General features: G+C 40.4%; 1 protein-coding gene across 3 annotated transcripts in view; it reads right to left on the minus strand.

Moving 5' to 3' along the window:
* Positions 1-4,145: 4,145 nt before the first annotated feature.
* The window catches only part of LOC133376376 (metaxin-2), a 113,149-nt gene continuing 101,216 nt past the window's right edge, over positions 4,146-16,078 (minus strand). For all 3 annotated transcript variants that reach the window (XM_061608393.1, XM_061608394.1, XM_061608395.1), the window contains 7 exons: positions 13,827-13,899; positions 10,600-10,676; positions 8,977-9,069; positions 8,558-8,596; positions 8,079-8,204; positions 6,681-6,757; positions 4,146-4,661 (listed from right to left, as the gene is read on the minus strand). In XM_061608393.1, coding sequence (XP_061464377.1) covers positions 4,451-4,661; positions 6,681-6,757; positions 8,079-8,204; positions 8,558-8,596; positions 8,977-9,069; positions 10,600-10,676; positions 13,827-13,899 — 696 coding nt within the window. In that variant the 3' untranslated portion in view covers positions 4,146-4,450. The remainder of the gene's footprint in view (positions 4,662-6,680; positions 6,758-8,078; positions 8,205-8,557; positions 8,597-8,976; positions 9,070-10,599; positions 10,677-13,826; positions 13,900-16,078) is intronic.

Here is a 16,078-nt window from a genome sequence, read left to right on the forward strand (position 1 = left end):
TCAATGGCTGTAGTCCAAAAATCTGGAGGGCACCACATTGGCTATCCCTGATGTAGACACATGTAACATTACCCTGATGGTCCTTTCTCATTTTCTCAGGTAAAAACACATTCAGTGAGGCATTCAGGTTTGGGAAAGCAGTGATGCAGGGTGTGTGCTTAACTCTATCTGTGCTCCAATTACCCCCCCCCCCAAGCTGATTATCTCCTCTGTGGGTTTCCAAGGATTACCTTGCAAACACACATTTGGAGTGCTCCAGGGAGAAAATGTGGATTGGGGGGGGGTACAATTTGGAACAGAGGACAGGGAAGGGGTTAAAAAAAACCCATCCCTGCTTCTCCAATGTTCATCACCCTCTAGAAGCACCTTTTCCTGCTTAAGAAAAAGGCTTGTCAGGGTTACTGTTACATGTAGCATCTAGTTTGCCCCTTTCCTAACTCTAGATAATGATGGCCCATAATCCCCTGCTGCGAAGAACTTTTTTTTTAGCAGACAAACTGCAGGAGAGAAAACGTTAATCAGGCCTTCTCCACTGCTCTTCCACTCCCAATTTGTGTCTTCTAAGGCAGAGGTTCTCAAACCGTAGTCTATGGACTACCTGGGGTCTGGAAGCTTCATTCAAGTGGTCCGCAGTATATTCACAATAAATATTCATACTGTTTTTTCATTGTATTTTATTGCTTCTTTTATTTATTATATTGTACTTTACTGTATTTGAATTCTACGGAATGCAAATTGTAATACAATAAAAGAAATAAAAGAAGCAATAAAAATACAATTAAAAATCACACACAGCACCTAGCACAGGACAGTGCAAGTGCTACAACAGGCAGAAAAACCATCAAGCAATTCACCGAGACCATCAGTAATTTTCAAGCGGCCTGTGGAGGAAAAAAGTTTGGGAACTCCTCCTCTAAAGTAACTTTTCATTACTTATGAAATGAAAGGGAAGAAGAAAATGGAACTCCTTGTTGTGACTAGCTTTTTGCCCTCAACCAAACTTCTTTTTTCTCAGACCAAACATATTTGTGACTACTAGATTTTCCTTGGTATGCAAAATATCTTAAAGTGTTCATTATTATGTGTTATACTAGAACTGTCAACCAGTAAAAAAAAAGGTTGATCATATACATTTTAATCAGTTGAACTCTACGTGTTTGCATTTTTCTCTTTTTAATGAAAGAATTTTTATAAAGCACTCAATGTCTTTGGGATGAAATGGGATATAAAATTGAATACTGATATTTTTGGCATCTCTCACCCTCTTCCTGGTCCCTCTAGCTTCCTGTAGACTCTTCCCGGTCCCCAAAGCTTTCCTGAGTTCTGAGGAGCGGAAGAGAAGCTGCATGAAATGTTAGCAATCCTTTCTTGTGGGCTACTATAATTTCTAAAAGCACTGTGACTAGGTAGGGGTAGCCAATGTGGTGCCCTCCAGATGTTGTTGGACTATAACACCCATCAGCCCCAACCAGCATGGTCAACAGTAAGTCGTCATGGAGGGTATGCGTACCTGATCTCTCGTCACTGCTACAAGTTTAGTGGGAGGGGAAGGGAAGTAGATCAGCATGGTGGAAACACACCAGTGGGAGCACCTGATTGGCTCCACTGGTGCGTTTGTGCCACACTGACCTCATCCTTTCCAATAAGTCACAGCAACACCGGTTATGAGAGGTTAGTCAAGTGCTACTCCCCCCCATCAACCACTAATGATAGTCAATGATCAGCAATAATGGGAGTTATTGTGCAGAAACACCATTCCCCTGTCCTATAGCCTGCCTATACCCCTTACTAGCTGCTAAGCACAATTTAAACTGCCAAGGCAACCCAGAAGGAACACAAGCATTGTTCTCTAGTCAGGGGAATGCTTGGCTTTGTAGAAATCACAAAACCCTGCTAGCAAAGCAATGTGGGGTGGTATCCATGCACACCTGTTCCCTACTCTTCACACGTGTGAATACTGAAGGAATTGGAGGCTTGGAAGCTCCATGGGAAAATGAAAAGCTGGGGGTGAGAAAAGAAAGCACAGTAATTTGCAAGTGCTGGGGAGGGGGGTAGCAGAGGGAAAAAACCTTTCCTGCAGTGCAAGTAAGAACCTGATTAATCAGTTGCCAGTCTAAACTGCAGCCTAAACCTTTACTGGATTAATTACACTGATTAAAGATTACAGTTCTAACTATCAGTGGTATGAAGTGTACATAGTTTCCATTGCTGCTGTAAGATCACATTACAATTCAAATGAGCTTCCAGACTCTGTGAAATGGCAGTTTGGTTATGTTTCAAAATTAATTTTCAAATCTTAGAAACCCTAACCTTTTTAAACAAAACATACACTCAAGACAACATAATTGTATTAGTTCTTAGAATGCCACTTCCTCTGAATTAAAAGAGTGCAGAAAGTACTTAGTCCTATCATTTGAACAAGTATTCCAGATTCTTAAACCTAATTCAAATGGAGTGTTCTGATAACTCAATTATGCAATGGAAAAGGGGCTGATATGGGGGGTGAAGAAGAGGAATGCTAAGTTTACAAAAAATATTTATCTGCAATAGTCCTATAGCCCTGCAGCTCATCTTACTTCAGTTATTGAGTTTGCAACATAATTCACTCATCTCCATATCCTTAAGTGCAGTCTGAGTGGCTCAAATAGATTTATGCATGCTTTATTTGCTTATAATAGATCAGTATTCTCTTGCTAAATCATTTCTAGATAGCTGGGACTTATAATCTGAAAGACACTTTCAAACTGAGTTAATGCATAGTGTCAGACTTTAAGGAGAAGTTAAAAGGTTGATGGGATGCTGCTGAACAAGACTTGCAGTCATTTTCTACTGCAAATTGGTATCCAAGAAATTACTGATGATTCAAACAAGAAACGTATTTGAACACCACCATCATAAGAAAAAAACACAAAACAAAAAAGAGCCACTACATTAGAGAATAAAACCAAAACTGTAAATGGGAAGCACAAACAAGCACATACAGTAGCTGCTCCATACTAAAATAATTGGAGGCTTGGAGTCTCCATAGGAAAATGACTCCAAGCCTGATCACTTTTCAATAAACACTGAAAGCTCCTTTGCTTCCAAATGACAAAGCTGAGGTGGCTGGGTTTATCAAATTGAGAAGGGCAAAAATGAGGTAAGGAACGGAGTGTTCTCAATGGGACTTGATGGTTCTATCTTGATTACATTTTTCATAAGTTGTTTTTTAATCTAAACAATCCTTAGGCAGGGCAAAGCCTAAATTATAAGCCAATGGAAATGGAAATGGACTGCCTTCAAGTCGATCCTGACTTATGACGACCCTATGAAAAGGGTTTCATGGTAAGCGGTATTCAGAGGGGGTTTACCATTGCCTCCCTCTGAGGCTAATCCTCCCTAGCTAGCTAGGGCCTGCTCAGCTTGCCACAGCTGCACAAGCCAGCCCTTTCCTTGTCCGCAATTGCCAGCTGGGGGGCAACTGGGCTCCTTGGGATTATGCAGCTTGCCATGGCTGCACAAGTGGCAGGGCACGTAACCCCTGAGCCACTCACTGTGGGGGTAAAGTTTAGCTGGCCCTTGACACCCAGGAGACATGAGCGGGGATTTGAACTCACAGACTCTGGATTCCCAGCCAGCCAATACCAGGATGTAATTAATAAGCTTTAGAAAAAGGTTAGCAAACTCTTATTTACATTGGGTATTTATTTATAGGAACATAGAAAATTTAAGGCAGAACAGACTTTCATGGTGCTCCAAGCCATGTGAAAGAAAAAACAAACTAGGGGGTTGTAGTCAATTAACTCCTACTCACGAGTAGGCCCACTGAAATTAATGAACCTAAATCAGCCATGTCTATTAACTTCCCACTCTGAGGAGGCTTAGCACTGAATGCCATCCAGGGTGTTTCTTTAATATAACCTGTAAGAAAATACCTTCTTGATCACCAATATGATGATTGGTTAGATGTAGATACCAGAATATTTTCTTCAGTTCTAGCTTTAATCATGTATTCAATTTATTAATTCTACAGAATACAGTACAAATTGTTGTAAGAACCTGAGGACCCTAGAGAACTGGGCTCCTGCTGGGAGGAAGGGCAGGATATAAATCAAATAATAAATTAGTAAATAAATAAAGGCTTTTAGAAAGATTACAGAAAAGTATTTGCAGACTTGTCATAAATTTTATTGTTGTTGAATTCTGATACAGTATTGTTTCAAGGACACTTTAGAGTAGTATTAAAACAGCATGCAGGCTAATATTATAATGAAGCCAATTCCAGTCATTTCATCTTAAAGACAATGTGTTTGTAGAATTTGTCACAAGGACATTCTCTTGGGCTAGAATAGTTTGGCAGTTTTCAAACAGAAAGTGTGTGGTGAATCCAGTTTTTAAACTCAATTCTACTGTTTTAAGCAACACAAAAATCAATCCCCAGATTTCCCAATTTTCTAGAACCATAAACCATTCAGCTCATCAATGCTCGTCTTAACGTTGGGGATGGAACACTTGCTGGGCTGTCTTTATCAAGGCCCTCAAAGTAGTGCTGCTCTATTCTTCTGCAAAATGCAATGAGGTTACTGTAGCCTTTTACTTTCTCAGATAATTCATCACTGATCAGCTGGGTAGTAAGGATTGTGAACAGATGCCCAAATACCAAAGCATCTAATTCAGTTGGCCTAGGAATAAAGGAAAAGTAATATTTTGAAAAGAGACTAATCAACCATTGCATATCACACTAAGCATCAGTAGCAGCTCCATATATAGACCACACAGTATGATGAAATGGCGTTTTAAGGAGACAAGTCTAGCAGAAATCATTGGTTCTTGTTTTTGTTCTTTTTTGTCCTCAGGAACAAAAAACCTGGGGAAGAGTCATAGTTCCGTGGGAGCACATACACTTTTCATTTCAAAAGGTCCTAGGTTCAATCCTTGGTGTCTCCATGTAGGGCTGGAAATGTCCCCTGCCAGAAACCCTAGGGAGCCACTGTCTGTCAGTGTCAACATTACTGAGCTATACTTGGTAAAAGACAGCACCCTACGCTGTTGTTCCTAAGATGGTGGCTTGCGGTTTTCTTTTGTTTAAGGATCTGAAACTTAGGAGAGGTAGTAGAGTAGAGGCAAACTAGGCTAGGCTGGCACACTAGGTCGCTGATGATTACACAGCTGCTGCCAGTTTTAAATTTTGCACCTTTTTGCTCTCTGAGTTGTTCCCCTCTAAACTAGAGGTAGAGAATTGGGCTGCATTCAAAATAAAGCTCAGTGTAGGCATGGAGGGAACCCAGGAATTTCTCTTGTTTTGGAGGATGTGAATGACATTCAGAGGCGAAATTAATCAAAGGGATTGTGGGTGGGGATTGGTATTTGGGACTCAAAGGAGCATAAATATCCCAAAAATAAAGTTAGATCCTTTTCCACTCTCTGTTCAGGACTTATTCATCAAATAGTTCCTCAGTGTGGGAAATAACAAAACTACATGGTGGCAGCACTTCCTTTTCAGGACACCCCCCAACCCACACCCACCCCTATTTTTACAATCAATGTAACTTAGACTTCCTAGTATTGGCATCGCTTTTGCATATTCATATGCAGAGCTATCATTCACAAAAGCAAAAACGGAACTGCTAATCTACCAACTAATGGGCAGAGCAATCCCAAACCCAGCCAGGAAGTAGCAGAGCAGTTGGCAGATCGATAGTCACATCTCAAGCCAGCATGAGCCAAACAGAGGAAACTGGGGGAAGAATCCCCCCCCCAATTTTTCACTATGCCAGCTCCAGACAGGCATTGCTGAGGGGCCCAAGGATCAAGCCCTTTCGGGGCTTTGGATCCACTGGATCCAAAGCAGTTGGTGCCCCACCCCAAAAACACTATGTTTCGGAGTCTTCTTTTGACTATTGTCCGCTGTGAGAGTGCTTCTCCTCAACTGACACTGCACTACTCCAGTGACAGAGGCTGGCAGAGAGGAAACCACACAGTGACTAGCCCCCCACCCGCAGACATCAGCACTGGGGGATGAGGACCGCGGTGTACATTGCTGTTGGCTACCCTGAGCCTTTGGAATAGAGTGGATTATGAATTTGGATACATAAATAGGTTTTTAGAATCCAAGTCTAGAACAAATTCTAGAAACAAATATAGGTGGAATTCTTGGCACCATAAATCTAAAAAGGTAACAGGGCACTTTATCTCTCGATCACACTAAATATCACAATGCCTCCTTTTGTGGCTCTCTGGGGTTGTCTGGAGTCAATTCTGCCAGTGTTTGGTTGATCAGCTATAGCAGGGATAGCCAATGTGGTGCCCTCCAGATGCTATTGGACTACCAACTCCCATCCGCACCAGATAGCATGGCCAATCATCACGGATGATGGGAGTTGTAGTCAAACAATTTTTGGCGGGGACTGGCTACCCCTGAGATATGGGGTGGGTAAGTGAGAGAGTCTTTTCCCCAGCATCCCAACCTAGCCACAGTCCCAGTCATGCTAACAAAGCATAAGGCCTGACTTGCCCTTGATTGTGGACTGGATAAAAGGTTGTGGGGTAAAGATGGAAAGGATGTGGCAAAAGAGACCTCTCCCCATTCATTTGGGAAAGGAGGGTGGTTGTTTTTTGTTTTTGCACCTTCCTGAACTGCTTAGCACTCCACAACCACCAATGACTAACAATTCCTTAATTTAAACATAAAAGTGACTTACTTCTTATTGAAGAAATACTGTTGTGTCCCAAGCCTTTGAGAAAGGGCTTGGCAACACTGATCTACATCTTCTAGCACCTAAAAGAGCAAATATAAACAGAGAGTAGATGGTAATACTTTTCAGGTCCCCCTTTCTGGTACCAGACCTCCATACCACCACCACCACCCAATCTCCTGTCTCCAAAGGTTAGAGGACCCTCTTTCTGCTACTAGAAAGAAAAAAACATCCCTCTTGCATGTACTAAAAAGCTATACTACCTCTTTATATACTAGCAGGCCTTTAGTGTTGGGGCACCTACCCTTTGGGATTCCCTCCCCTTAAATGTAAGACAGGTGCCATCTCTGTTATCTTTTCTGTGCCTATTGAAGACATTCCTCTTTCAACAAGTCTTTTAAATACAGACCTTATCCCAGTCTGTGTGGAATTACTTTTTACAGTTGTTTAAAAGACGTTTTAAAAAGATATTTTTTAAGATATTTTATTTTTAAAATGTTTAAGATGTTTTGTTTTTGAAATTTTTTAAGATGTTTTTAGTGTTTTGTCCTTAATTTGCTGCTGTGGGCTCCTTCTGGGAGGAAGTGCGGGACAGAAGTTTTAATTGATCAATCGATTGATTGACTGAATAACAACAACAATAATAGCATTTCATTATCTACTAAAACTGGGGAAATGGGCGATATTCAGCTGGAACACCCCATGCCCAATTTTTCACCCTATGATGACTCCAAGGTCACAATGGGAATCCCAGGGCCATGCTATTTTCTTTGCAGGATTCTGTGTTAAAAAACATTCCTCAGCTACACCCTTCAAACTGCCCGTAAACTAAAATCACTAGCTGAGGAACTCAAGACAGTGATACAGTGAGGCTGTAATGCTTGCCTGATTACAGATTGATCAACTGGGCAGCAAACAGATTTTGTGTATTTAAATTAAATATACAAACTTACAAACCTTTTATGGCAGGTTAGGGGGAGAAGGACAGCAACTTAGCTGGCGGTGGCAGCCTTGGTGCCCGGGCAGGAGGCTGGTAAGCTGCCTAGGTGTGGAGGTGGTGGTGTTTCTCAAGGGGGGTGGCGGTGCAGGGGCCCTGCAGTGGTGCAGAAGCAAGCAAGGCAAGCAGGCCTGGAGCACAAGCGGGGGCATGCTGGCCAATGCCTGCAGGCACTGGGTATTGCAAGAGGCTTTGGCAGCGGTGCCTGGGGGGAGTGGGGTGCTGAGGGTGGGGTGCCTGGAATGTGTGGGGTGGCAGGGGTTCTAACATGAAGCATTTAGGAGCAAAGCCCTCTGTGTGTGTGTGTGTGTGTGTGTGTGTGTGAGATAATACACTTCTCTGAACCCATGTTTTTTAAGATTTCATTACTACATGAACAATTAAGGTTTGAGGCATTAATCACTAACCTGGTCAAGGGACTTGCTGCCCCACCCAATAGCTTTCATTTTACGTTGGATTTCCCATTGCTTCTGATAGGCCAAAATATGATTCAGAGGCCAAGGATAAGGAGATCCATATCTTGGGTGAGTAATCTTTAAAGGAAAAAAAACATACTGCTGCTATGGGGTGCTATGGTTTTTATTGCCATGGTACTGCTTTTGTACTCTATTCTATGCAATTATTCATAAGTTGCAGCTAAAAAAAGGCTTTAAAATTATATTAAAAACATTTCTATGTTGAAACCAGTATATCCAATAGTGACATAAAGCTCCCCCCAAATGTATATGCAAGCAAAATTAAAGCAAAAATAAATAAATAAATAAATAAATGGTATCATTAGTGGTATAAACCTCTATGTTTCATTTATGAGTAGGGACTTGCAATTGTGAGCAAAAGTGTTTTCTCATTAAAATTTAATTAAGATAAATGTTGCAGAATCACTCACCTCCTGGACTGTAGCATCATCACACCACTGAAGATGCAGCTAGAAACCAAGGAATACTAACATTTCATAACATATAAGGTTACACAGACAGCTATTCCTTGCAGCTTTGTCTTCCATCCCTACCAAACAAGCCATTAATAATCATATTTAGAACAGCAAAAGGTGTTTGCCAGTTCTGTCATGGAACAGGCACAAAATCCCATTTGACAGAAAAACTGAACTGATATTGCAATATGTAAATTAGTAGTGTGATGCTTTTTGAGCCTTATTGGAACCATAAGCCCACCCTTGTGTTTTAATAAAAAATAAAGTAGGTGAGGCTAGCTTGCAGTATCACAAAGAAAGCAGCATTCTACTCTCCCCATCCCCCAATAACATTCATTTCACAAGACTGACAAATTACTAGCATTTTGCCATACCTCTGCTGTCAGAAGCATATTATTGACTAATTCCATGTAGGCTTTCATCTCAGCTTTTTGGACTTCATCCAACCCATCGCTAAGTGAATGGCCCTAAGGCAGGGGAGAAAAAAAGAGGGGGGGGTGAGAAGAGAAAGGATAGCAAAAATTATCAGTTTGGGTCCCTTCCAAATCCCACTGGTCCAGGGAATTGGCTTATTCAAAAAGCTCACTACATCACAATATCACACATTAAAAGCAGCTTTGCAGACCACAAAGACAATTAAAGTTTCACAGAGAATTTTTTTAAAAAAACACTGAAATATTCATATTATATATACAACTCAACAATATAGTTTATCTTTAAAAAACATGGTGGTATCCAAATATGGTGTCCCACTTGCACAAATGGGGCTTAGCTTTCCTCTCCTACCCCCTAAAGACTGCATGCATCTTCCAAATTTAATCCAGAGGGTTGGGGGACCCTCCAGAGCAGACTGGGGGGGCTGCAAGAGGAAGGGGAAGAAGGTAAAGTCCTGTCATCTGCTGGTGCAACGTTGGATCTCACCCTTTGAACATAATCTTTTTCAGCAAGAAACAAGGCTCACCACTATACAGTATTTTGAACTATAGATCTGTTTTGCTTTTGCTTTTACGCTGAGTAGCCTTTCTAAATACCATGACATCGTTGTAAATAAACAAAAGTAAATTATGATGATGCAGATACCTTATAAAAATACAATGCACAGGCATCGATTTACAGGGCTAAAGAAAGAAGCCAGAGTCAACATGAAAATTGATTACCTGGAATTTTAAGATTTAAACAAAGTGAAACTCTGTTCCATAAGCACTAGTTTGTGGAAGCCAAGTGATAAGTGCAACTACCAGGCTGGCCAAAATGGCAGGAACCTGCATGTAGCAATCTTTTAGAAACAGGGCAGGATCCAAAAGGCTACTGGAACTTCAAAGGCCTCATCTTCCTATTGCACCAAGCTACCTGCTGAATTCCTTGCAAAAGGGGGGGAGGGGCTTCAGAGCGACATGTGATACAGTAGGGCCCTACTTACCGGCGCTTCGCATTCCGGCATTCCGCTAATGCGGCGGCGGGAAATTCCCCTTTTTAAAGCCGATTTTGCGGCATTTTACAACATTTTCGAGCGATGGCCCCATTATAGTCTATGGGTTCCGCTTTATGGCGATTTCCGTTTTACGGCGGGGGCCTGGTCCCTAACCTGCCGTATAAGCGGGGCCCTACTGTACAGCATACAGATATGTGATACAGCACTGGACTTATTCAGCTGATGAGAAAAGAGGAAGGGAGATGAAAGAGAAGTAAAATCTTGCCCATAAGAGTTCATTCTAAATGAAGAGCTTCAAAAATATCCATCTGCAGATGTGAGACTCCTTCCTCTCCCCCCTTGCTAAACAGAATCCTTTCCTAAAGCTTATTAATAAATTATTTTTGTTATGAACCATTAGAAGAACCCTTACCATGCAAAATAAACAATGCTATCCTGTTTCCGCAGCTCTGATTTACTAAGTATCCAAGAAAATTTTATAAACACAAACTTAATTAGTACAACTGATAAACAGGTATTTGCTGAGCAAACTGGTTTAGTATATGGTTTACCATATGCACCTTACCTTGGCTTTAACAAACTGGACAATGGGGCCAAGTTCAGAAACAACTTGATTTCCTACATGAATAAAGGGCACTTTCCCTGTGATTGAAAGAAAAAATATAGTTTTAACACTCAACACCTAATCAGACTATCATTTTGACCCATTAACTACATTTGAGATGTTAGTTTTTCCATTGAAATTAGTGAGATTTCAACAAATATAATGTTAAAAACAATAGTGCCCAAGTATCTGCCTTCAGAGCTGGTATGAAAATTATACTCTGTTGAGTGTTCTCAGGCCAGTGGTAATTGATCCCATCCAAAATATTAAACCCCATGAAATACAAATACCTGGAAGCAAAACAACTTGTGGATCAGAGTTACGGCATATCTCAATTGCTTGGTTCCTTCTGAGAGAAGATTTTCTCCAGTGCACTCATTCAGTGATATCAAAACCTGTCATCTGCACAGCCGACTCTGGCTCTTTGCATACCTGACAAGCAGGGAATTCTGGACTACATACAAGCGCCTCTGTCCACAGGCACAAGGAATAATAGCACTACTGGTGCTGGATATTCTGTGTCACATCACACTTTCATTTCCCTGCAAAAGCTTCCCATACTTACTTCTGACCGTATGCCAAAATGACATGCCAAAAGCGTGGAAGACTTTTGCTATAGCACACCCTAAAATATCTTAAGTTATAATACATAATTTTGTTTGACAGCCAATAAACCACAACTCTGTTTATTTCATTTTTGTCCCATAAACCTGCATAAAACTGATTTTATCCTTTTATTCTGTCAGCTAGTTGTCACTGCTTTCTTTTGAATGTGATTTCAAAACTGACTGAACTCAATATAGAAACAATTTTATTGTTATATTTTGTTATCTATAACCAAGTTTAATTTAAAGGAATACTAGCCATGTTGCAGATCTCACTAAACCAGGGGTAGCCAAGACTACAACTCCCAGCATCCCTAACCACTAGCCATGCTGGCTGGGGCTGATGGGAGTTAGCGTTCAGAATCATCTAGAGGGCCATAGGTCCCCTACCCTTGCTTTAGGATGATATGAACAAGTCTAAGCAAGTCTTGGGCTTGTGTTCTCCCCACCCATCCATCCCAGGCAGAGGAGTTTGGAAGCTTTTCATTTCTGGTTTTGTTTAACAGTAGTTTGTCATTTAGTCCCAACAGACACACTGACAAACCAATATGAAACTATGATTTTGTATGGCATGCAAACACAACCACTGAATACTCTTACAGCTTTACTAAGGGTCATTGCCGGTTACACAGGCTCACAAAGTAATAGTAACAAGAATCAATGTATCTGCACAATAACGTACACTGAAGGGATGCAGGGTCTTTTTGAGCTTACAGACCTCTCAATGGTTTTATCGATCCAAACTTTACTTCCACAAAGCTACTATATAAAGAATGATCTTTTGGTGTTTCTGCAGCAGGAGTCAGCAATTCAGGGCTCTCAGAAGGCTCTTAACAGATTGAGAGAATGAAAACAGAGCCAACCACACAACCCTCAGAAACAGAATCCCTTAAAAGGAGTCCACCTTATACGATTAGGGTCACAATTCCTAGGCACACTAATCATAGAGTAAAGTTCTACTGAATCTGATGGAACTAACTTCTGAATAAACATTTTATTATGCAGTATATATGGTTCTTCCTTCTGCATTTTATCCTCACAACAACCCTATGAGGTAGGTTAGGCTGAGACACTGAGTGACGCAAGGTCACCCAGTGAACTTCATGTCTGAATGGGGATTTGAACTCTGGTGTCTCAGATCTCAGTCTGACACTAGGCATTACATCAAAATGTCAGATCACCCAGATACTTAAAGCTTTTTTCCTAGGCTGTAGGAAATGCTATCAAATCGAAAGTTAACAAAACTGAGAGAATATATGTATTAATATGGAATTTCATCTTGGTTTGTTATTTCTTTTCTCCAAACACAAGGTGGGGGGAGGATCCACAACTTTATTAGTTAATTGGCAGACTAGTTTCACAGAAAGCAACAGAAACTCTCCTGCTGGTTTCAGGCCCCAAAGAGGGGGCATACCCAGATGACAAATTTAGGAGACTGGGCACACTGCTTCCATGAATCCACTCCCGCAATACTGCTAGTCCACCCAACTCAGAGAGACTCAACTCAGGCTTTGTAGTCAGCACAGATGGTTTCCTGAAATGAGCAAAGGATGTGCATATATATGTAAGCATGGATGCCTGGGACTGGCCACTACTGTGCTCCTAGTGGTGTAATAAGACTTCAGCAATATGGAAAACTCCTTCTGAATATGCCCCTTAGGTAATAAACAGTATCACCTAACATTTGAGTAGCGTGAAACAAACTACTACAATCCACAGAAAAGGGCATAAACACATGAAAGTACCACAAATCAAATATTAAACAAAAAGGGTAGGGAGATAGGGGGGCTGGTTTTGAAGGTGAAAGGAATAAATAACTAAGTGGCACCCCAGCTGTGGAACCGTCTCCCCTGGAGGCACAGGTGGCTAAAACTTGTTTGGAATTTCACTGTCAGGTGAAAACATTCCTGTTCTCTCAGGGCTTTGGAAGAATTTAATTTAGATTGCCACGGTCTTGAACCATACTGAGATGCTGCCATATATTGCTTAAGGATTTAAGCATAGCTTCAGTTATACTTCCTTTGTTTTATTTTATTATGTATAAAGTGTTGATTTTATGTCAGAAACCGCCCTGTGACTCTTATGTAAAAGCTCTGTAAATAAATAATGTGGAGGTGGAATGCAGAATGGTGGCTTGTCTCCCAATAGACACACTCTCCAGTCATTTTTATCCCAGTGGAGATCTGGATATTGGGACCCTTGCCAATAGAACAGTACTTGGGGGAGAGGGGCTGGGAGAAGACAGGACATGAGAAAGGAGAGAGTTGCAGCTCCTCTCACCCAAGGGCCCCTTTCTATGTTAAAATCAGTCTCTCACCCCCATTTACTGGAATTTGAATCATTCCCTATTTAAACACATGGAACTATCTGCCTTGGCTCTAAATCTACTGTCCTTTACTTGAATTTTACTGCAAGCAATTAAAAAAAATGTTGAAGTGTTATTATTTCCATTTCTTACAGAAAAGGAAACGTAGTATAATAAGAGACAAGCCCAAATGCAGCAACTCTGACTGGTTTCCAAGACGAGATACTGTTGCTATGGTTTCCAAACACAGGTGTGATGTAAATGAGTGTTACACTTACCAGATGGGGACATATATTCCGCATTTGCCCTACAAATCACATGGACTGGCAGATTGCACATTTGCAAATAGGCCTGAAAATAGAGTAAATAAAAAGGTTACACTTATTATCTGAAGGCAAAATAAATATTAAAAAATGGTCCAAGTTTTAAGCCATAAGGCAGTTTTTTGTTTTTTTAAAAAAGCTAGTTGCTAAAGCAGCTAAATAGTACCATGGGGTGTGTCAATATACAATCCCTACATTTTGCATCACAACATTTCCTTTTTTACCACTTCAGATGCTGCAGCAGCAAATCATTAGATGTCAAAGACAGCAAACAGAATTATGACCACACAAAACACATGCATTGGTCTATATACTCAATGACTTTTGTATTACCAAGATACCCTGCTGTTTTGCTTATTTAAATTGTTTAGCTTATTTAAATTGTAATGCTTCAACATTGATGCATTTATTTTATTTTATTTTTTATTGCTGATACCTTAGTGGTTTGGATTAATTTGAGAACAAGTTTGTTAGCTAAATGCAAATATCTGAGATTATTCTTATTTCTGACAGGAGTACTTTTTATATGTTTAGGAAACTTTTAATTGTAATATTTGTTACTTTGCTAATATAGATTTAAATATTATGCATATGACACACTTACATGATTGTTTTGGTTGTACCTATGTATCGATATTTTTTATTGTTTTTATCAGCTGCTTTGAGCATAATTTGGAGAAGCAGCATATAAATACATTGTTGATGATAATTACTTCCCCTCTCTTTGTACCATACACTTTCTGATTTGGAAGAGAGCAATGAATCCTGTAGTTTTCAAATGATGAGAATACAACCAGCGCAAACACTGTTGCTTTAAGCTATCATTCCAGGCTGAAAGCTATTTGCAAACTATTGTGATTTTTCATCCATCTCTACCCACAAACTAAACAGCAGCCAGCTTTGTATTTAAACTTATGAAACACAAAGAAAGATGCTATTTTGTTGTTCTGGTGTATTGCCCCACTTTTGGTTAAGAGTGCTCAGCCTAGAGCATAGGAAGCTGTCATCTATATGTGTCCCCTGGCATGAGCCAGCTGAGCTGACTAAAGGCTAAAACCTGGCTCTATGAATAGATTAGAAAGCTAGGATCTCAAACTGTGGATTGAGACCCCCTGGACTGCAGGACATCTGTTTGGCCTCTTCTAGCACCAGCAGGTTGTCCCCAAACAAAGCAGAGGCTGGGGGAGAGGTGTGCGTCTTCCCTCTTAAAGCTGCTGAACAGGTGCTCTGCAAACAGCATCTGAAGCAAAGTCCTGCTCTTGCCTTGTGGATCAAAGCCTAGAGAAGTCAAGCACTCTTTTGCCATGACAGAAAATGAGTAGAAAGGTAGTAGTGACGTACTTCAGCTAATACACCTTTTTTTGCCCTAGGCCACAGACTCCAGTACAGAAACAGAACACAAGAATCTCCACAAACATTCAAATATGGATTAGGCAATGATAGGAGAGAAAGTACCCCTGAAGGAACATGTGAGATGGACACTTTGAGTAATGTTACCTTAAAAAGTCACCAAGATCTTTTAGGAGCTACACATTACAAATATGCTGAAACAGATTCAAGTAACATCACACTGAATAACATTTTAAACATAGCTCCAGAAAATGCCAGTATGGTGGCACATGGAAGCAAAAGGGATTTGCCTTTTTCCTCTTGTTCTCCTTCATAAAAATAACAAAAGAGAAGCTGTAATGACAACTGAGGAATTATTCTCCAGTTTATCGGGGCGGGGAGCATGTCAGAAAACAAAAAAGCCTGAACAAATATATGAAATATTCCAGTTTTCCTATCAAGCAGTGGCAGACCCTGTAAAGTGAAAAGTCTGTCTGCAATTATAAATGAAAAGTGTTCAGTATCATTCTTGGAGTGACAGATTATATTCCTAATCCAGTTATGATAATAGCCACATTTGTAGTTTAACATAAATTAAGAGTTTAATTGTATTTGTGACTATTTTAAACAAAGTAACAAATTCCTTTGTACCTGTAAATGTAATTTATTGCAAAGCCAGGTTCATTTTCCAAAACAATCTGTTTTACACTGCACTGGAATGCTGCTATAATGGTATAATGTAATTCCTGCTGCAGAATGTGAAAAGGGTACACTCACTGGTAACACAGAGGAGGTTTTGAAGATAAATGAAGATGCTATTCATTCAGGGGTAATTTCATCTTAGAACCATATGAAAGATGTTTCGCTCAGGCACGGTA

Source organism: Rhineura floridana, chromosome 2, assembly GCF_030035675.1.
Source record: "Rhineura floridana isolate rRhiFlo1 chromosome 2, rRhiFlo1.hap2, whole genome shotgun sequence".
Classification (NCBI taxonomy): Eukaryota; Metazoa; Chordata; class Lepidosauria; order Squamata; family Rhineuridae; genus Rhineura; species Rhineura floridana.